The following is a 23,512-nucleotide window of genomic DNA, read 5'->3' as shown; positions in this document are numbered from 1 at the left end:
AATGGGTGCTCTTGGAGAACTTTGCAGTAGAGAATGACACGATGACAAAATTCATCACCGTTCCCGTCCCTGCGGATAACCGCGGGAAACCATCTTCATGTCATTCTTTAAGGAGAGAGGGAAGAATCAGAGTATGAATGGCCACAACCACTGACCTGCAAGCTTTGCTTTGAAGAATGCTTGTGTAGAAGGACTGAGGTTGAGATAGACACTACTGAATGACAGTCTCTGGTATCCAGAGCAGATATTGTGATGTCATAATGCTCATTCCACCAGTGCCTAAGAGCCAATCACATCAGTGATGTCACAATGGCTTCATTATCCTTGGCTCCCATAAGAATCAGAGTATGAATGGCCACAACCACTGACCCGCAAGCTTTGCTTTGAAGAATGCTGGTGTAGAAGGACCAAGGTTGAAATAGACACTAAAAAATGACATGGGATTATTTCCCGCGGTTATCTGCGGGGACGGGAACGGTGATGAATTTTGTCACCATGTCATTCTCTACTTTGCAGCCTTAGGACCTTCACAATTAACTTTCAGGGTCTTAGCCAGCAGCCCCCGCCCCCCCTCACTCCGAAGACTTTGATAATTAAACTTATATTCATGATCATCCTATAAATATTCTATAAAAATGCGGGTTAAGTATGTGCTGAAGGTTCTGTGAGTTTGTGTGGCTGTCAGGACCTATTGTTTTGCTTTGACTATAGTTGCACTCAGAAGCAGAGCCAGGTTTTGATGTTAGGGAAGCAGAACCTTTATAAAACAGGCACCAGTGTGAGGCTGAAGGATCAATCCGCATAGGCGCCATTTTATTCAAAATCTGTTTGAAGGAGCAGCTGTTACCCTTGCACCACCCTTCCCACCCACCCCCAGCTATACCTCTGGATGTGCTGTACTGCCCCCAAAAAGCTGCTGCCCTAGGTGACTGCCTAACTTTGGGGTCCTTTTACTAAGGTGCGCTAGTGTGTCTTAGCACACACTAAATGTTAACGCGTGCTAAAACGTCCATTGGAGTTAATAGATGTGTTAGCACACATTAGCATTTAGTGCGCGCTAGTACGCACTAGCACGCTTTAGTAAAAGGACCCCAAAGTTAGGCAGTCACCTAGGGCAGCAGCTTTTTGGAGGCAGTACAGCACATCCAGAGGTATAGCTGGGGGGGGGGGAGAGATGGCGCAAGAGGTCCCCCCCTGTTTCCTCTAAGCGGAGCATTTGAGTAATCACTTTTATGATATTCTAAAAGCGTCGCTCACAGATTTTACATGTTTGCTCACAAAAGTACTTGCGAATCTAGAAAATTGTTGGTTTTTAGAACCTGTTGCTTACACCAAAAAATATTTTGTAGTACTTGTCACTAACATGAAAACAATTTTTCACGCACCCGACTAATCCTTAGAGGGAGCATTGCTGCCTGGTCTTCTGTAAATATTGGGTTGGCACTGAGGGAGACATAAAGAGGAAGCGGTCATCCCTTATCCTAGCACCATTATGCTCTTTATACTCTCTGAGCCTGATTTACCCCCCCCCCCCAAAAAAAAAAAAAAAAAAAAACAACAACAACCACCAAACAAACCCAGTTTTGGTCTCTGAAGGGCAAGCAGCTTAAAAACAACTGTCATTTTAAAAAAATACATGTAAACAAGTCAATTTAAAAAATGTGATCAGAAACTGGAAAAAAAATGTTTGGAGCACATAAGGGGATGTGGATTCATTTAAGGCACACAGAATCTCCAAAGAGCTCAGACAATTTCACCCAAAGATAGACATGCCTTTTATTTGACCCAAATAAATTTAGGTAAGAGAATTGATACAGCTGTTTCAAGTTTAATAAAAGTTTGATATTATCGCATTATCAAATAATTCCAATGCGACGTACAGAATTAAAATAAGAGTAGTACATGACAAAGTAAATTGTTTGGGGGAACTGAGAATCCAACAATAGACAAACGGTTAATAATTTGAAACATTAGGGAAGAGGGGAGAACTACAATAATTAAAAGAAAGGAACAAAAAGGGGAATAACAATAAGATAGGTCAAATTTAAAATAGCGTCTTCATAGCTTTTATACATCTAATGCATTCTTGAAAATAAAACCTTTTTACCTTTTCCTTTAAATTTATCAAGGTCAGCTTCCTCTCTTACATATATCGGAAACGAGTTCCATGTTTGAGGGCCAGTTTCCGAAAAAAAATAGTATCCCGACTGGTATTTATGGTTTTCAGGGAAGGAACTGATAGAAGATGTTTATCTTAAGATCTTAGTGTTCTCAAGGGCATATAAGGAGTGAGAACCAGGAAAACTGCTGTGGATCAGTTACAAGTGAAGCCTATATGACTAGGTCAAGCAGATTTGTTTTTGGGCCTTGGAGCAAGGTAATTAATAATATGTAAGACTTTCCCATAATAAAAGTATGAACTCCTATAATGCCTCTACCCAGTGCAGTATTTGTCCAGAAATTTCTTATGAAATATAAGGTGTACACAGAGAATGCCAGGTAAAATGCAGGTCTATATAGAAATTTTACAGTTAACAATTGTGCTCAAAACTTTAGGAACATCTCGTCAAATTATGTATTTCTCAATCAATAAGACCCAGATTCTCAAAACAGCGCCAGAATCGGCTAGCACCTGAAAAAAGGGCACCAGTCGCACATCACTCAAACTATGGCACCATTTTGAGAATCATTGTCTGGGTCAAAGATAGGTGCCGGAAATGTAGACCAGGCCTACATTTCTGATACCTGTCTTTGATGTAGAATCACGCTTAGTGGCTCCGAACATCAACCCCAGCTATAACCACGCCTCTGTTGACATTCTTTGCCGGTAAGTATCTGCGTAGACATGATTCAGGGTCAGCAAAATTGTCTGACTTAGGCAGTTTTTTGGACGTTTTGATTTTGTGATTATGCCCCTGATAGTCTCCTAAGACAATGTAATTTTAAAAAAGTAGCCTTTATCAATATATCTATATGAGCCTTCATAGACAGCAAGATGTCCAAATATATACCAAGAACCTTAGCAACTTTATCCATCTTCAATTTAAGACAATCAGAGAGACATGCGTCATCGAGGATGTTAAATCTTGTTCTATCTAGCCAGAGCTATTTGGTTTTATCTCTATTCAATGTAAAACCATGTGCTGCACTTAGTAATTCAAGTTGATGCATACAAGATGAGATGCACTGTACTGAGAACCGAGATATATCTTGAAATGACATCAGTAAGAATATACGAGTGTAAGAGAAAAAGTTTGCTCCAAAAAGTTATCATAAAAAGATGTCTTACATAAATAGTAAAAGAGATGACATCAATCCCTGTGGCACGCCATGTTGTAGGACCCAACTAGTTAAAATCTTGGTACCCAGTTTAACTTTATAATGTCTCTGAGTAAGAAAGTCTATTATCCAGGATAGAACATTGTCATTTATTTATTAACCACCTTTATGAAGAGATTCACCCAAAGCAGTTTACCTTGAATAGTACAGGTACTCTTAAGCATTTTCCCTTTCTGTCCTAGTGGACTCACAGTCTAACTGTGGTACATGGGGGAAGGAATGGGGGGTAGTGCTGCCCGATTCAGGGGAAAAAAATTTGATTCGATTCAGCCTATTGAATTAGTTTTTCGATTTGATTCAATTTTCCTGCCCAATTGGGTGTTTTGTTTTGTTTTCAAACATCCTGGTGGGTTTATTTTATAGCTCTTCACCCCCTTTGCCTTCTCCTAACCACACTGGCGCTGTGGTGTAAACAAAATAAACAAAAAAGACTTTTCCTCTCTGTTAAATCCTAGCTCACGTTTGCGGTCTAACATCAGCTCTGGCAGGATACACGTTTTAAATCTGACATATTGTAATCACAAAATGGAAAATAAAATTAGTTTTTCTACCTTTTGTTGTCTGGTCATTATTCATATCTTGTTGGTCCCAGGCTCTGGTTGTCTTCTGATAACTTGCTTGCCATGGTCTTCTTCTTTCTTCTTTCTCCATGCTAACCATCCATCTGCCATCTCTGTCCTCCCCTTCCATTTCCCTTCCCTCCCCCGGAGGTCTGGCATCTTTCTTTTTTTTTTCGCCTCCATCCACAGATCCACCTTTTCTTAACTACCCTTTCATCCAGCATCTCTCCCTCCTTCCCCACCACCCCAGGATCCACCATCTCTCCCTTTCTTTTCCCAACTATCCTCCTATCCAGTATCTCTATCCCCCCTCCACACCATCCCTTGTGTCCAACTTCTCTCCCTTTCTGTTCTTTCCCTCCCTAAATCCTATTGTCTCCTCTATTTTTAGACCCATTATTTCTTCCCCCCCCCCAAAGACCGGCATATGCAAGTCTCTTTGAACCCCTCTTCCCTCCCTCCCTCCGTGTACTTATACACCAGGGCCCCCCTCCCCTGAAGGTCTGTTCCTCCCTGAAGGCCTGCACCCCACCCCTGAAGGCATGTCCCCCCTTGAAGGCCTGTCCCCCCTGAAGGCCTATGCCACCATCCCTGGCCTGTCCCCCCCTTTGAAGGCCTGTGTTCCCCCTTAGAGGTCTGCACCCCCCTTGAAGGTCTGTCCCCCCCCCCCCCTTGAAGGCTTGTCCCCTCTGAAGGCCTGTGCCACCATCCCTGGCCTGTCCCCCCTTTGAAAGCCTGTCCCCCCTTTAAAGGTCTGCACCCCCCCTTGAAGGCCTGTTCCCCCCCTTAAAGGCCTGTTCCCCCCTTGAAGGCCTGCACCCCCCCAAAAGGACTGCAACCCCCCTGAAGGATTGCGCACCCCCACCCCCCGGGAAGGCCTCCGTGTTCCCCCTGGCCTCCCTGCACAGTTTACCTTATAGTTTCAGCCTGTAGCGAAGATCGCAGTTACAGCGTCTTTGCAAAGTGCTTTGAGCTGTTTCCTCTGCTGCGGTCCTGCCCCTCCTCTGATGTCAGAAGTAGGATCGCGGTGGAGGAAACAGCTTAAAGCACTTTGCAAAGACGCTGTAACTGCGATCTTCACTGCAGGCTGAAGCTATAAGGTAAACGGTGTGGGGAGGCCAGGGGGAAGCGGGAGGCCAGGGGGGAAGCCGACAGCAGCACTTTCTGACTGACCCTCCCTCCTCGCCCTCTAAAGCAGATACGGTAGGGGCTGGCCAGCAAGAGCAGCTCTGCCGCTCCTGCTTTAGGGGGAGGGTCCGAATCGAGAAGCAGATTTTTTTTTATTTGAATCGATTCACCCGAAGTGAATCGGTGAACTGATTCGAATCGTGAATCGGGCAGCACTAATGGGGGGTTAGGTGACTTGCCCAGTGAAAAGGAGCAGTTCTGAGAACAAACCCACAGCCTCACGGTGCTGAAACAGCATCTTTAACCAGTGGCATAGTGAGGGAGCTTGGCGCCTGGCATCACTGTGAAATATACCCCCCTAAAAAATTTTTTTCCTCACCTCCCCCCCATTCTTTTCCATTGTTTGGGCACCCCATCCCCACATACCTCTTGAAATGTTCACCAGAATGAACAGGATCTTCCATCTGCTGCTCATGCCAGTGTCGGCTCCCTTCTGATGTCATGTCCTGGACCTGTGACAAGGAAGTGATATCAAGGGAGCTGATGTGAGCAGCAAATGGAAGATGCTGCTCGTGCTGGTGAACGTTTCAATAGGTATGTGGGGGAAGCGAGGAGGAGAGGCTATGGCACCCCCCCCCACACACACAGACAGTGCCCAGGGCGGTCCGCCCCCTCCCCCACTTACAACTTCATTGGCTCTAGCCACTAGGCCATTCCTCCAATCCTTAGAAAGCACGGTTTATACAGTAAGATATAATTCACTGTATCAAACACTGCTGTAATTACAGCATAGTGGCTAAAGAGGAAGAGGAAGAACTGTGCACTGTGTAGCCGTGTGACAGAAAGGATATGTTAAAAATGTTTATTAATCTAAACATGAAAAGGTCATGTTGTAAAAAACAGATTATCAACAGCAGTGAGATGGTACATCGAGATGACAATCGTCAGGAGATATGTAACTGTTTCCAAGAATACAGACAGCTGTGATTACTGTGACATCATATCTTGTTCTAAGGTCAAAGGTAATGAGGCCAAAGATAATGAGGTCAAAGGTAATGAGGGACATTTACAACATTTATTGATATGTAGTCTGCTATAACTAGCTAAATACAGTACGTAAATGAACCTTCTAAAATTCTTATAAAGCATACCCCTATTCAGTTTGGAAAATGAAGAATAAAATTATTATGAGATCGCAGTAACCTATCATTTCATGGAAAACAAAGCAATTAAAGCATGTAAGATGGACAATAGATTTAAAATTTTGTAAATTTAACATAAGTTTAAACTTACAGCAAACTAATGCAAAAAAGGTGCAACCTCATCAAAGTTTCTATCTCCATAAATTAATTGTATTTTGTAAAATCTGCATTTTATAACTCAACTTTTCATTTATACCTAGGTGCATTAAGTTACAGTAAAATTTAATTGTGTAAGCATTAATGCCTGAACCATTATCCTAAAATGAACCTGATTACTAGGGCCAAATTGAAGTCAGATATATAGGGAGCCATTCTATAATTTGTGGTGAGAAATAGGCACCACAATGGGGTGTGCTTAGAGACAACTCTATAATGGCACTTGAGTATTCTTTGCCGATATCCTGAAAACCTCACTGTCTGGGGTTCCCCCAGGATAGGTTTGGGAACTACTAGAATACTGTAAGTTACACACAGATCTCAGACATTTAGGCTCTGTGGCTGGTGTAAGTGCTTGCTCGTAACTATTATATGCAGTGGTTATGCTGGTATTCTATAAAGGAAAATAACTGCCTACATTATTTTATAGAATAGGCTCCTACCAGGTGTTTATAAAACTTTTTGAAGGCAATTCTATAGGAAGTAATTACTCTTCATAGGGATGACTTCCCTATGAGGAAGGGCTAAAGTGGCTAGGGCTCTTCAGCTGAGAAAGAACAGCTGAGAGGAAATATAAAAGAGGTCTTTAAAATACGGAGTGCAGTGGAGTGAATAGATGTAAATCGCTTGTTTACTCTCCAAAAATACTAGGACTGGGGGGTATGCAATGAAGTTACTATGTAGTAGATTTAAACAAAATGGAGAAAATATTTCTTCACTCAATGTGTAATTAAACTCTGGAATTCGTTGCCAAAGAATGTGGTGAAAGTAGTTAGCTTAGCAGGGTTTAAAAAAGGTTTGAATAATTTCCTAAAAGAAAAGTCCATAAGTCATTATTAAGATGACTTGGGAAATTCCACTGCTTATTTCTAAGATAAGTGTCATAAATTCTATTTTACTCTTTTGGGATTGTGCCAGGTACCTGTGACCTGGGTTGGGCCCTGTTGGAAACAGGATACTGGGCTTGATGGACCTTTGGTCTGTCCCACTATGGCAACTCTTATGTTATCTTCTCCATTTTGGTAAATGCCTAATTTCTAGCAGATTTTTATTCTGTCTCTCAGTATATTAATATATACAGGCATGAATGTGTAAGAATTAATAGATGTATTAATGGCTCCAATTGGTCTATCTAGAACAGGGGTGTCAAAGTCCCTCCTCGAGGGCCGGAATCCAGTCGGGTTTTCTGGATTTCCCCAATGAATATGCATTGAAAGCAGTGCATGCAAATAGATCTCATGCAGATTCATTGGGGAAATCCTGAAAACCCGACTGGAGTCTGGCCCTCGAGGACCGACTTTGACACCTGTGATCTAGAATATAGATAATCAGTACATATTGATTCATTCTCCTGAAATTAATTAACAGAGGACCCCATGTTTCACTACCATAGGCTGACCTGCTCATTCTTCTGAAGCCAATATCAGACAAAATTCAGGAAATTCAGACCTACAGGGAGAAGAACCGAGGAAGTCAACAGTTCAACCATCTCTCGGCCATCAGTGAAAGCATCCCTGCTCTAGGCTGGATAACAGTGGTGAGTTGGATACCTTAAAACATATCACTTTAAACATGTCTTCATCTAATAGCACTGTCTTAACATTTCTACTCTTCTCTGTTCAAAACCTTTGATGGGCACCTTTGATGGGCACTCTTTATAGTTCGCTGTCTCATTCTTTGGTAGTGGTTTCTCTTTTATTTAACTTTTCTTTACTCACTGTCATTGGGTGATGGTGCTGTTCTCTTAGTCCCCTAAACCAGGTCCTTATGTCAAGGAGATGAATGATGCTGCTACATTTTATACTAACAGGGTCTTAAAGGACTACAAAAACACGTGAGTTCCCTTTATTTTATTGTCAGCATTTCTGTTGGAAAAGAAATGTCACTCTGTAGTTTAAAATTAACTCAATTTCATTTTTGAGATTTTGCAGTTAGGACAAAAGAGTGTTGGTGAGAAAAACAGTAAGAGGCTGTCACAGAGCATGGCCCAACTCTATTCACACATTAAATAATGGCCATCCAGTTAATTTGATTATTTTTAATTTGTCATGATTTTCCTTAGCACTAACACACACACTAACATACGCTGAGAGATTGGAAAAATTGGGACTCTTTTCCCTTGAAAAGAGGAGACTTAGAGGGGATATGATAGAGACTTACAAGATCATGAAGGGCATAGAGAGAGTAGAGAGGGACAGATTCTTCAAACTTTCAAAAAATAAAAGAATAAGAGGGCATTCGAAAAAGTTGAAAGGGGACAGATTCAAAACGAATGCTAGGAAGTTCTTCTTTACCCAAGGTGAGGTGGACACCTGGAATGCGCTTCCAGAGGACGTAATAGGGCAAAGTACGGTACTGGGGTTCAAGAAAGGATTGGACAATTTCCTGTTGGAAAAGGGGATAGAGGGGTATAGATAGAGGATTACTGCACAGGTCCTGGACCTGTTGGGCCGCCGCGTAAGCGGACTGCTGGGCATGATGGACCTCAGGTCTGACCCAGCAGAGGCATTGCTTATGTTCTTATGTTTTTGTTTAATGGTATTGGCCTTCTTAACCTACTTGGCTCACACATCTACAAATCGGTTGAAGCAGCAGCCCTTTGCATGCTTTATTGCTGGGCATGCCTCTGGCATGTGTAATTCTGAATAAAGTAAGAAAGGACACTAAAATGCTGTTGGTTTCATAGGACTTATATTGATGTATGACATAAGAATACATTTTCAATACAGCATCTAACTGGTAATATGCATTTTAGTCCACACAAACTGCCAATTTTCAAACCCAGATTACCCAGGCACATTGGTGCTGATTTTTTTAAGTGCCGTTGGTGTCTAAGATGAGTAAACGTTGTTTAAACGACGTTTTTAACTGAGTTTCAAGGCGCCTACTAGAATCACACCTCCGTAGGCCGCTGTGGGCATGGCTAACACCGTAAATGGCATGAGGCGGCCTAAAGCTCCTACATAAGCATGATTCACAACAAAAATAGGTGCCAGAAATGTAGGGCCTGGAAAACCCTGGCTGACATTTCTGGCACCTATCTTTCCCGGAGGCGCAGTTCTCTTTGGGGTGCCATGACGTGATTGACACACGATCGGCGGCCACTTTTTTAGGCGGTCGCCAATATCAGTCCATTGTGTTTAAATATCAGCTTGATACATGGCTAACAATGTATGTCACACGACGATAAACAGTGGCATAGAGTGCACAAATTGGAGGCATGTTACACATAGGCATCCATACTTAATTTCCAACTTGGCCTCCAAAATGCCCCTTAAAACACATCTTTTCTGTACAGCCTAAAGTACACACATTATGAAAGCATGCAGATAATTTATAGCAGATAAAAATGCACATTGTTGGGTGTGCGTGAGTTAACTCTATTATTGCTCATGTTTAAGGTGCCTTAAGCCTTTGAAAATTTGTACCCTAATATGTATCAAAAGGGGCATCCCTGACCAGCAAAATGTCACACTGTCTTAGATAAATTTGTGTATTAAACTGTTCCCAAAAGCATCTTGCAAATGGAAAAAGAGCTTTGGTTTCTTTGCAGTCTTCCACTTCTAATTTGCTTAAATGGCCGAGTAGACTGCAGTCCTTAAAAAGGCTTGTAATACGAAGGGGTCCTTTTACTAAGGCGTGCTAGCCGTTTTAGTGCACGCTAAACGCTAACGCATCCATTATATTCTATGGATGTGTTAGCGTTTAGCGCGAACTAAAACGGCTAGCGCGCCTTACTAAAAGAGGGGGGTAAGAGAGAAGTTCTATAAAGTGGAGTGGAGGAGTGGCCTCAGCACCCTGAAGTTGTGAGTTCAGTCTCAGCCTTCTCCTTGTGACTCTGGGCAAGTCACTTAACCCTCTATTGCCCCAGGTACCACCATTAGATTGTGAGCCTGCCGGGACAAATAAGGAAAATACTTAAAGAGTACCTGATTATTATTCAATGTATTGTAAACACTTTGGCCTGGATTCTATATAGGACGCTCAGGATGGGCGTCCTATACAGAATCTGGCCTACACCTGCCCAAACTAAACCTGATTCTGTAACCGATGTCCATGTTACAGACGCTGCTTACAGAACCGGGTTACTTTAGACGCGACCACTACACTTAATGAGGCAAGGGATCTCCCTGCCGCGATTAGTATAGCGGCCGCCAGTCTCCCCCCCCCCACCCCCAGACGATCGCCAGCAGGAGGATGCCCAACCCCTCCTGCCTGACACCCCCACCCCTCCCCTTTGATAGCCGGCAGAAGGAGCCCAACCCCTCCTGCTGGACTCCCCCTGATGATCGCAGGTAAGAGGGTGCTCAACCCCTCCTGCGGTTTGCCCCCCCCCCGTATGATTGCCAGCAGGAGGGTGCCCAGCCCCTCCTCCCTGGACCCTCTCCAAAATATCCCCCCTCCCCAGACCCCCAAAGGAAACCCCCAACTCCCCTCTCCGGCCTCCCCGGGTTTACCTTTAAAGGTGGCTGGCCGGGTTTTCCCATTGTCCTGCTGGCAGACCTGCCTCTATCCAAATGAGGCGGGCCCGCCCCTTTCCAGCCCATCCCACACCATCCTAAGGCCTGATTGGCCCAGGCTCCTAAAGCCCCTCCGGTTGGCCCATGTGCCTAAGCCCCGCCCATCGGAGGGGCCTTAGGCACCTGGAACAATCAGGCCTTAGGATGGTGTGGGATGGGCCAGAGAGTGGTGAGCCTACCTCATTTGGACGGAGGCGGGTCTGCCAGCCAAACACTGGGAAGACCCGGCCGGCCATCTGTCAAGGCAAACCCGGGGAGCAGGGAGGGGGGTTGGGGATTTCTGGTTTTGGGATCTGGGGAGGGGGATTTCATTGGTTGGGTCTGGCAGGAGGGGTTGGGCACCCTCCTGCCTGCAATCATATGGGGTGGAGGGGCCTTCTGGCAGCAAGGGTTGAGCACCTTCCTGCCGGCGACCATCGGGGGGTCCAGCAGGAGGGGTTGGGCTCCCAATGCCGGCGATCATCAGGGGTGGGTGAGGGGCCTACCAGCAGGAGGGGTTGGGCTCCCTTCTGCCGTGATCGTTCAGGGGGAGGGGTGAACTGGCAGCCACGGCCACTATACTAATCGCATCAGGGAAATCCCTAGCCATGATAAGTATAGCGGCTGTGTCTACTTACATTGTAGGCCAGCATTTTGCTGGCCTACATTGTAAGCATTTCCCGCTCTACTAGGGAGACACGTAGGACCACTTAGGTTCACCTAAGGCTACCGCCTAGCCTTAGGTGGGCTTGTGGGCCTCCCTAGGCTCCCGGAGGCGCCTTCAATATAGGCAGCCTACCTGGGGAGCATTTTTTTAAAAAAACATGCACCCCGATTGGCTGATTAGACAGCTGTAGGACGCTGTTTACAGAAATCGGGTCTAAGGGTGGATCTCTTCATGAAAAAGCAGTTACTAAATATAAAAGGGCACCTATATAGAGCTGATTGTATTAATAATGTAGGTACCTACTTTCTTTTATTGAATACTAGTGTAGCAACACCAGCATGCAGCTATAATGTAAGAGCAACCAAACACCAGCAATAGAACTAAAAAAAAGAAAAAAATTGTGTCAATAATAGTATTCTTTAATCTATATGTGTAACTAGGTGCCCCACCCATGCTTCACCCAAACCATTTGTGAAACAGAGACGCTGAGACGTTTGATACTGTCCCCTGACAAAGGCGACGCTGTTGCCGAAACTTGGATCCTAGTCAGGACTTTGTTTTTACATATTTTAGTGGCTTATTTTCAAGACTTGTGTTCATTAGTTGGCTGCGACATCTCCAGTGCCTCTTTTTGTTGCTCTCATCCAAACCACCCCACTGTATATCCACTGTCAAACTACAGGCCATCTCATTTAGGCACCATGTTATGGAAGAGCACTTAGCCAGAATATTTACATTTACACATGTATGTGCCGGTATTCTGGGCATTTACACACACTCTTGGAGCCTAAATGTTGGCACCTTCTTTACAGAATTTTCAATCCAAATTTTTTCATCATTTGTAGAGCTGGAGTTATGCGTGTACAAAGAGGGCAATTGCCTTGGACCCCCCCCAACGTGCTTAAAACCAGCTTTGGTTATTCAACATGGTGTGGTTAAAACAGAGGAGTGGAATTCTATGTTACAGAGACGTTCTGTTCTAGAATATGCTTCTGAATCACAGTGGGGCCTTAGGCAGATTATTTGATATTGCAGCCTTCATAATCTAATCTAATCTTCAATTCATATACCGGGTCATGCATGTTTCTGGTGGTATAACAATATAAGAGGCCTTTTACAAGACTTAGGTTTGAAAAAATTCTTTAAAAAAATAGCCCCTTATAAATGTTGGTTGACGCCACAGACTCCTACAGTGTCTCACTGGCGGACTCACATGATTCATCTGGTGGGTTATGAACACCAAACTATTCCTGATCTGGACTCTAAACAGGGTACTTTATTTCTTCGCTGTTGGATGCCTTTTTGTTCTACTTTGTCACCTACAGCTAGAAGTCGATTATTGTACTGATATGCTCACTTGATTTATTTGATGGTGTGACTGTTCCAGGGGTGGGTGGGGAGGGGGTGGTTGGTGGGTGGGAGGGAAGGATTCTTTTTGCTTTGTACTGACTTTACTTTGTGTGTTTGTACACTGGTTGGGTATTGGAAATTCAATAAAACAGATTTAAACAATAAAAAAATAGCCCCATAATAGACAGATTCTCGTTTATTTCTTATATACCATCTGCATGCCCAAAAGCCATGGAGCTGATGTACCTTCAGATACAGTAGGTATTTTTCTGTCCCTGGAGAGCTCATTATCTGAGTTTGTACCTAAGGCAGTAGAGGGTTAAATGGCATGCCCAAAACCACAAACAGCTGCAGAATTTGAACTGGGCTCCCCTGGCTCTCAGCCTTCTGTTCTAACCATTAGACTTCTCCACTCCATTCACTGTAAATAGTCTAAACAGAAATGAGAATGATTGGTAGGGTTTCTAATGACCTCAAGTACAAAGTTACAATTTAAGTAACACAGTTTTTTTAGATCCTATAAAGTGCAGCCAACTTCCATCGCATTTTTGAGAGCTTTGCAGTGTCTTTTGTCCCAGTCAGCAAGGAGTGTGGATTGCATCTGGGTTTTACTTTGCCCAGCACTTTGGGGACTTTAAACACTGCTTTAGAACTGGAATGGAAAGATGCAACAGACTGTTCAATCAGATTGAAATGGTGTCACCTCATTTGATGTACAATATGGTGCATCTATTAACCCACACTGATTTGCACTATCAATGGTATGTATCATCCTCCCAATGTAAAACGTATGACAATACAAGGGCATCATAAAGCCAGCTTCAGATATGTAATAATTAGCCTGACTTCTCCTCTACCAGAATCTTGGGCTCACCAATAGTAGCCCTAAAGGCCCTAGTATTAAGTATTGGTAATGCAATATACCACTTTATTTGGAGGATTATTCCCCATACTTCTTTTCCCTTGTGCTTCTTCTTTGTGCACTTGACCTAAAGAATTCCGGAACACTCTTTCATATTATGTTAATTAAACTGAAAGAAATGTAACATTTTGTACTTCACACAATTGTGAGATGATGTCGCATCATAAACAATTAACAATCTGTGAATCCCCACACTACAAATTTGGGGGAGTCAGGCTAAAGTAATAACATCTTCGATATAGTTAAGTACAAAAGAGAGAATATCTCACTTCCCTAACCAATGTAAGGAAAAAAGAAACAAAAATAAAATAAAGCATAACCTTCAATTTCTTAAACTTTTTTTTTTGTAAGCGATAGACTGGGTCAGGAACTGGTTTAGCGGAAGGTGACAGAAGGTAGTGGTCAATGGAGATCACTCTGAGGAAAGGGATGTTACCAGTGGTGTGCCACAAGGTTCAGTTAAGAGCATAAGAATAGCCTTACTGGGTCAGACCAAATGTTCATCAACCCAGTAGCCTGTTCTCATGGTGGCCAATCCAGGTCACTAGTGCCTGGCCAAAACTCAAAGAGTAGCAACATTCTTGAGATTGATCTTTTTAACTTTTTTTGTAAGCGATATTGCTGAAGGGATGTCCAGTAAGATTTGCCTTTTTGTGGATGACACCCTTGTGTCTGCCTCTTTGTGGGACTAGACACCCCTGATGCTGTGATACACATGAGGAAGGACCTAGCAAAGCTTAAAGAATGATCTGGAATTTGGCAGCTAAGATTTGGTGCTAAAAAAAATGCAAGGTCATACATTTGGGCTGCAAAAAACTGAAGGAGCGATATAGTTTAGGGTGTGTAGAACTTTTGTGCATGAAAGAATAGCTTAATTTGATAGTATGTGATGATCTTAAGGAGACCAAACAGGTTGAAAAGACAATGATAGAAGCTAGTAGGATGCTAGGGTGCATGGGGAGAGGAATGGTTAGTAGGAAAAATGAGGAATTGATGCCCCTGTATAAGACTCTGGTGAGACCTCATTTAGAATATTATGTACACTTCTGGAGACCGCACCTTCAAAAAGATATAAACAGAATTTATTTATTTATGTTGGGTATTTATATACTGCCTATCAAAGTTAACTAAGCAGTTTATAATCAGGTACTCAAGCATTTTCCCTATCTGTCCTGGTCGGCTCACAATCTATCTAACATACCTGGGGCAATGAAGGATTGAGTGAGTTGCCCAGGGTCATAAGGAGCAATGTGGGATTTGAACCCACAACCACAGATGCTGTAGCTCTAACCACTAGGATGGAGTCGGTCCAGAGGAAGGCTACTAAAATGGTTGGTGGTCTTCGTCATAAGGTATATGGGGAAAAACACTGGAGGAAAGGCAGGAAGGAGAGAAGAGATTTGATAGAGACCTTTAAATACTTTTGTGACATAAATACCTACTGTATGTGTCAAATATCTTTCAATTGAAGAGAAACTCTGGAATGAGAAGGGGGCATAGGATGAAGGTGAAAGTGGATAGATTCAGAAGCAACCTCAGGAAATACATTTTCATGGAAAGAGTGGTGAATGCTTGGAACGACCTCCCAGTGGAGGTGGTGGAGACAAAAGGTCTATCTGAATTCAAGAAAGCTTGGGACAAATATGTTGTATCTCTAAGGAAGAGGAGGGGATAGTAGATGGCATGGTTAGGCAAACAAGATAGGCCATATGGTCTTTATCTGCCTTCATTTTTCTGTGTTTCTTTGTTAGAGCCAATGCATCCAATAATGCAAGTCTTGTACATACTACAGTGGGTGATGCGTCAAAACCGCGGAGGACAACGATGCACCAACAATCCTGTGCCAACATATGAGTGCAGGAGAAAAGTGCGCTGCCGCTTTGAGGCCTTCCCTTTTGCACTGTAAGGGGGTTGGGGGAACCCCTCACTACACTTAGAAGTCCTCGCGCTCCCAATGGCGGGGTGGGGGGAAAGACCCCCCACTACACTGAAAACTCCCTAAGAGCAAGAACAGGAGTTTTCAGTGTACTGGGAGGGGTTCCCCCCAATCCCCCCCCAATGGGAGCGTGAGGACATCTAAGTATAGTTGGGGGGTTCCCCCACACACACACCCTTACAATGCAAAAGGGAAGGCCTCAAAGTGGTGGAAGCGGCAGCACACTTTTTAAATATCAGCGCGAGATTGTCAGTGCACCGTTGTCCTCTGCACTTTTGACACCCTACCAATACAGTGATTACCAAAGACTCTATATTATATAAAGTAATGCCAACTGATTTCCAAAACCATGATAGTTATCCTCTGCTTAAATTTTACAGTCTTGAGTTACATATGACTAATTTCTGAACATTATTTACATCTTTATAATTTTATATTATTTATGTATGTTTTTCATTCTTTATGCTTTTTTTTTTTTTTTAAAGTGATACTCACCACGTTGACTGGGTGAAGTCTTGCCTGAATCTCTGGACTGATCTTCAAGCGTATATCAAAGAGTACCATACCACTGGCCTTTCCTGGAGTAAGACTGTGAGTACTGTATTCTCACTTTTTTCATCTCCTTCATCCTTCCATCCTAGTTAATGCTCTCAAGTTCTGCTTTTGCTAGTCTTGTGCATTACACAGGACTGTCCTGAGCTGGAAACGCACTCCATGCAACATGCACCCTTGAGCTCCTATCCCACCCACTGAGTCACAGCCAAGTAGGGAAAGCAATGGACAGGACTCAATTTTAGTGTCCCTGCCTCCATTGCACTCTATACAGCCATACTGCCTACACATAGCTCTCTAGAGTCCTGGCATTACAACATTGATTCCCAAAATTGTGGGTCTGGATGCTAGCTGGGGTCATATTATAATTAAATGGGGTCAAAGAAACAGCTCCCCCTCCCCCTGTTACCCTGTAGTAGCAGTCAGCATGGGGCCTGTGAGTCGGTGAATATTCACAGGCTCTGCTTCCTTTGTTTGTGTGGGCTTCTCTTTAAATTGGTAACCAGTACATAGTACCAGGATCTGTAAGTGCATACTAACACACCACCGTAATAAAACTAACCCCCCCTCTTCTACGAAACTGCGCTAGTAGTTTCTAGTGGAGAGAGCCATGCTGAATGACCCACGCTGCTCCCAATGCTCATAGGAACTCTATGAGCATTGGGAGCAGTGCAAGCCATTCAGCGTGGCTCTCTGTGTTAGAAACTGCTAGGCAGTTTCGTAGAAGAGGGGATAAGATTTTTTTGGCAAGTCTATCTAATAAGATTAAATAAAATTCTTTAACATTGAATGGAATTAATTATTCTATCAGTTCAGTAATTTAAATCTTAGGAGTATATCTTGACCGAAACTTATTGTTCAATGCTTAACTGGATGCTTTAGTAAAGAAAAGTTTTTCCATGTTATGGAAACGTCACACAATTAAATCTTATTTTGACTTTTTCATCTTTTAGATTGATTGTGCAGTCATTAGTTCTGAGGACTTTAGACTATTGTAACATCATTTATCTAGGTTCTTATCAAAAAATCATTAGGAAGATGTGAATTATCCAAAATACGGCTGTGCATCTAATTTTCAATCTAAAAAAAATCAGAACATGTAATACCATACTATCAAAAGTTGCACTGGCTTCCAGTAGAGGCAAGAATAATTTTTAAACTGGCATGTATTTGTTATAAAACATTATAAGATCTTATGCCAAGTTACTTTTTAGATCATTTTGAACTAATAAAAAAACATACGTTCTTCATGAAACACAACCTTATTATTTTTCCCCTCAATAAAAGGTTGTGTATATAAAAGATTTCTTAACAGAACCCTATCCTTTCAGGCAGGACTTTAGAACAAAAGTTTTAGTGGTTTGTTCTTAATTCTTCTTCTTACCAAGCCTTTAGAAGATCATTAAAAACTTATCTATTTGATAAATATGTATAATATAGATAAGTTAATAATTTCTTAATGTTATATTTTATATATAATGTACTGTGTTTTGTGGTGTAAATTTGCTGTGCTTTTACAGTTCTTACCTCTTATTGTAAACCACACTGAACTGTGAGGTATTGCGGTTTGTAAATAAATTTATTCTTATTATCAAAGTTGCGTGCGGATATCTACATAATGCCTAAGTCGAGATGCCCTCCGCTGCCTAACAATGCCTACCTCAAAAGTAGGCATGGATAGGTAAGGAGAATAAGCATGGTTGACTTAGGCATCACTAAGTATTGTAGTTAGGTGCTGGAAAATAAGCCAGGAAAACCCTGGCCTAATATACTGGCACCTCCCACAAAGATACCTAACTACACCTAAATACTGCTAGGCATCCTATATAATAAAACCCTAAGCGCGCATGCGCACTTAGGGTTTCGTGATCCCTGCAGCCATGTTTTCTGATCCATGTCCAGATTCTATTTTAGAATGCAGCGGCAGGGATCATTCTGGCCACTCCCCTCCTCCCGCCCTTACTCACCAACCGTTGGAGGAAGTGCAGGCAAGCTCTCTCCCTGCCTGCGTCCTCGGCAGGGAACACACTGGAGCTTCCCCCCTACCGCCCTTACTCACCAACCGCCGCCGCTGCCTCTGATCCTCCTCTTCAAAGCAGCCTGCGATCGTGCCTGCCTTTAGTGAACCGCGCTGGCCGCTCTCCAACTTCAGTAGCATGTTCCCTCTGATGCACGGGATCGTGTCAGAGGGAACGTGCTACCGAGTTGGAGAGTGGCCTTTGAGGTTCGCTAAAGCCGGCCATGATCGCAGGCTGCTTTGAAGAGGAGCAGGCCAGAAGACGCCGGGATGGAGGGAGGGTAAGAACAGGAACAATACAGGGGGAGAGGGAAAGGGGGCTGCTTTGGGGGGAGGGGTGTCCTGGGGACAGACAGCTTTGCTCTGGGGGGGAAGATAGAAGGGGCCATGGAGAGACAGGGAGAGGGAAAGGGGGCTGCTTTGGGGTAAAGTGTATGCTGGGGGGCAGACAGCTTTGCTCTGGGGGAAGACAGAAGGGGCCATGAAGAGACAGTTAGGGAGAGGGAAAGGGGGCTGCTTTGGAGGGGGAGGTGTGCTGGGGACAGACAGCTTTGCTCTGGGGGGAATACAGAAGGGGGGCCACGGAGAGACAGTCAGGGAGAAGGAAAGGGGGCTGCTTTGGGGGGAGGGGTGTGCTGGGGACAGACAGCTTTGCTCTGGGGGGGGGAAGACAGAAGGGGCCATGGAGAGACAGTTAGGGAGAGGGAAAGGGGCTGCTTTGGAGGGGGAGGTGTGCTGGGGACAGACAGCTTTGCTGTGGGGGGAAGACAGAAGAGCCCATGGAGAGACAGTTAGGGAGAGGGAAAGGGGGCTGCTTTGGGGGTAGGTGTGTGCTGGGGGGGCAGACAGCTTTGCTCTGGGGGAAGACAGAAGGGGCCATGGAGAGACAGGGAGAGGGAAAGGGGGCTGCTTTGGGGGGAGAGGTATGCTGGGGACAGACAGCTTTGCTCGGGGGGGGGGAGACAGAAGGAGCCATGGAGAGACAGTTAGGGAGAGGGTAAGGGGGCTGCTTTGGGGGTAGGTGTGTGCTGGGGGGCAGACAGCTTTGCTCTGGGGGGAATACAGAAGGGGGGCCATGGAGAGACAGTCAGGGAGAGGGAAAGGCGTCTGCATTGGGAGGAGGAGTGTGCTGGGGGCAGATAGCTTTGCTCGGGGGGGGGGGGGAGGGAAGACAGAAGGACACAGACAGCAGCCAAGGAGAGAGAGAGAAAGAAACACAGATAGACAGACACATCTATTCTAGCACCCGTTAATGTAACGGGCTTAAAGACTAGTGATTCTATAAAGAACACCTAGCAGTTAATTAACAACTGCATGGAATGGCACCTACAAGTTACTCACCATTTATAGAATCAGCCCCAAAGGGCGATGCAGTTCCCTGAACAATTTTGAATACTATATACAGTTTATAGAAAGGAACAGATCCATGGATGGGTATAAAAGAATTGCAAAGCCCTTGATTATCATTCAGCGTACAGTCAAGGTGATTACTAAGAAGTAGAAGGTATCTGGTACCATCTAAATCCTGCCTAGATGGGGCCTTTCTCCAAACTGGATGACCAAGTAAGGAGGAGACTAAACAGGTAGGAAAACAAGAGCCTGATGACAACTTTGAGTAAACTGCAAGCTTCCATGAACAAAACTGATTCAACTATGGATTTGACAACAATGTCCCAAATATTTCACAAATCTGACCTAAGTGGTAGGGTGGCAGGAAGAAAGTCATTACTCAAGCACACCTTGATTCTAATTATGGAAACTTCGCTATAACATGATGTTGCAATCACCACAGTTCACAGTAGGGTGCTGGGATATTTTGGGTTTACGCCAAATGAAACACTTTGCATTCAGACCAAAATGTTTTATCATACCACAAACCCTTGGACCACATGGATACAGTATGTCCTGAGTGTTATTTTGTATACTTCACTCAGGATATACTATATCCATGTGGTCCAAGAGTTTGCGGTATGATAAAACATTTTGGTCTGAATGCAAAGTGTAATCCCAAAACATCCCAGCACCCTATTGTGAACTGTGGTGATGGCAACATCATATTATAGCGATGTTTCTCATTGGCAGGAACTAGGACACTTGTCAGGATAAAAAGGACAATAAATGGAGAAAAACCACTGAAACATACTGGAGAAAAACCTTCTGCCCTCTGCTAGAAAGCTGGAACTGGGACAGAAGCTAGTCTTTTCAACAGGGAAATGACCCAAAACACACAGCCAAACTAAAGAGCAGAATGGATAAGGAACAGAAAAAGTAAATGTGCTTGAGTGACCCAGTCAGAGTTCTGACCTCAATCCAATTGAAAATCTATAACATGGCATGAAGATTGCTGTCCAGCACTCCCCAAAGAGCTTGACAGAACTTGAACAGTTGGAAAAATGGGCTATTGGTGGCAAACATTGGCAATGACAATTCAGGAACCTGCAGGCAAAAAACCCCCAAGAAATCAGACTCTGTAAGCCATGCAACAAGCAAGTGTACAAAGTTGTGGTGATCTGTTCCAGAAAACTCACAGCCGATAGACCACCAAAGGTGCTTCCACCAAGTATTGATTGGGGGGGCGTAGTTGTTTCATTCTTTAGATATATGCTTTGTCCCCCAATAAAACATTTTTACCCTTGAGCAATGTGGAGTATGAAGGACAAAACTTCTCATCTGAATGCACTAAGCCTGACACCCTCGTACAACAAAATGTGAAAAATATTCAAGGGTATGTAGACTTTATCCCAGGACAAGCAGGCAGCATATTCTTGACTGATGGGTGACGGCACCGACGGAGCCCCGGTACGGACAATTTTAGAGTGATTGCACTCTAAGAACTTAGAAAGTTCTAGTTAGGCTGCACCGCGCGTGCGCGAGTGCCTTCCCGCCTGACGAAGGCGCACGGTCCCCAGTTTCTTAGTTTCCGCGGAGCTAAGAAGACGCGTGTTTCCAACGGCTGTTGGAAAATTTTTTCTCGCCTTCCCGCTCGCGCGTTTTTTGTTGTCGTGAAGTGTTCACATTCTTGTTTTCTTTCTTTTCTTAAAAAAAAAATATATATATAATTTTTTCCGATTTTTTTTTTTTCCGGTCGGCCCCGGCGGGGCCTGTTGGCACCATCGAAGCCTCGGGCTTCGATTTTGCTACGGCCGTTTTTCCCTTCATGCCCCCTTCACCGGGTTTTAAGAAGTGTCAGCGGTGTGCACGTCCTATTTCCCTTTCCGACCCACACAAGTGGTGCCTTCAGTGTCTGGGTCCGGACCATAGGGCTGAAACGTGCACCCGCTGCAGTTCTCTCCAAAAGAGAACTCTAAAGAACCGCCAAATTCTTTTCGGGGCCGCCATGGAAGTTCCCCCGACATCGACACCGACAACTTCCTCCAAATCGGCACCGGTGACTTCGACACCGCAAGATCCATCCTCGGTGTCGCACCCTGTAGGTAAGCCGGCTAAGAAGCCATCCCCTACTGTCCTTGGCCCGCCAGTCGAACAAGCAGTGAGTCAAGTCCTGCAGACTGCGCGCTGGCCCCGCAAACGCTCCGCTCCCATTGAAGTCACTGCCTCTTCATCGGCATCGACTTCGCCTGAGCGTCGAGCTGCACCACAGGTACCGAGCAAGAAAAAACCGGTACCGATGCCATCGGGCCCGTCTTTGGATGAGAGAATAGCATCCATCCTTCAGACCCAACTTAAGGAGCAATTACAACACTTGCTCCCGGCTCTCTTAACTCCACACCTTCCAGTGTCGGTACCTACTGAGCCTTCGTTGCCGATGGTCGAACAGCCTATTCTGTCGGCATCAACGTTATCGGCACCGCAAAAATCTGTCTCTATGCCGGTTCTCTCGGCAGAACCAAAGTCTCTTCGACGCACCGCTTACTCAACTTCTGAGCCGGTATCGTTCTCTGACACCCGTACCGCTGTACAGTCACCCGGTACGGTGTCCATGCGATCAGGTAAATCGGTGCGCAAGACCAAGCATACCGAGCCTTCTACTCCCCTTTCTCAGGGCCGTCTTTCATCGGTACGGGACCCTGATTTGTGGGATGATTCTGACGACCCTCTCGGTACCGAGGCAGATTATTCTTCAGATGAGGATGATCCATCGGTGCAGGATCCTGCTAGCAAGCCAGAGCACTCGTCCTTCACCAAATTTCTTAAGGAAATGTCAGACACCCTTTCCATCCCTCTAGAGTCTGACTCTAAAAAATCCAAAATCAAAGTCTCTAAAAAATCCAAAATCAAAGACTCTACGCGTAGAGTCGGATGACACGGACGTTCCTGGGAGACCCTTGAAACAGCACGTGTATTGTGCGAAACATGCATGTCGGGTTCCACTCCCGGATATCGGCTGTTAACTAAAGCTAAGTACAGATTCATCTGAATGACACTATAAAGCTAATAAGACACGTTTTTAAACAGTTTTTGATTTATAAAAAAAATTTTTTGAGCATAGTGTTACGGGCAGCTGATGATGAGTTCCCACATAATTCTTCCCGCATTGAAACATTGAACTAGCGGTGGAGTGGTGGGGCTGAGGCTACCTTCTCTAAAGGAATAAAGCATAGGACACTGTGTCTTTAGCCGGGGTCTTATATATTGGACTTTGATTCAGGTTTGAGTGACCAAGGCTATACCCATGTTATTTAGAACTTAGGCCATTTTTTTGAAGGCTGACAGTCTAAAAAATCCAAGGCATTTCTTGATGCTTTGGATTTCGACCAGCCTCCTAAAGAATTTTTGAAGTTACCCCTCCATGACATCTTGAGGGAAACTTTTTATAAAAATTTGGAAACCCCTCTAACCGTTCCAGGAGCCCCTAGGAAGCTGGAATCTCTTTATAAAGTGATTCCCATACCAGGGTTTGACAAACCCCAGCTGCCCCATGAATCTCTGCTGGTGGAGTCAACCCTCAAAAAATCGACAGGCTCTAGTGTGTACGCCTCTGTCCCTCCTGGTAGAGAGGGCAAGGCCATGGATAAATTTGGAAAAAGGCTTTACCAAAATGCAATGTTGGCCAACCGTTCAGGTAATTATGCGTTTCACTTCTCTTTTTACCTGAAACATCTGATTCAACAAGTGGCCTCTTTTCAAAAGTATCTTCCTGACCGTAAACTTCCTGCATTTCAGCAATGCACTTCCAGTCTTCTGCAACTCAGGAAGTTTATGGTCCATTCCATCTATGATACT

At 44.2% G+C, this 23,512-nt stretch overlaps 1 protein-coding gene across 2 annotated transcripts in view; it reads left to right on the top strand.

Annotated features, from left to right (window-relative positions):
* CAP2 (cyclase associated actin cytoskeleton regulatory protein 2) overlaps positions 1-23,512 on the top strand; it is a 191,862-nt gene that overhangs the window by 103,394 nt on the left and 64,956 nt on the right. For both annotated transcript variants that reach the window (XM_033934598.1, XM_033934599.1), the window contains exons 5-7: positions 7,779-7,922; positions 8,134-8,219; positions 16,245-16,350. In XM_033934598.1, coding sequence (XP_033790489.1) covers positions 7,779-7,922; positions 8,134-8,219; positions 16,245-16,350 — 336 coding nt within the window. The remainder of the gene's footprint in view (positions 1-7,778; positions 7,923-8,133; positions 8,220-16,244; positions 16,351-23,512) is intronic.

Source organism: Geotrypetes seraphini, chromosome 2, assembly GCF_902459505.1.
Source record: "Geotrypetes seraphini chromosome 2, aGeoSer1.1, whole genome shotgun sequence".
Lineage (NCBI taxonomy): Eukaryota > Metazoa > Chordata > Amphibia > Gymnophiona > Dermophiidae > Geotrypetes > Geotrypetes seraphini.
This window is presented reverse-complemented; position numbering and strand designations above follow the sequence as displayed.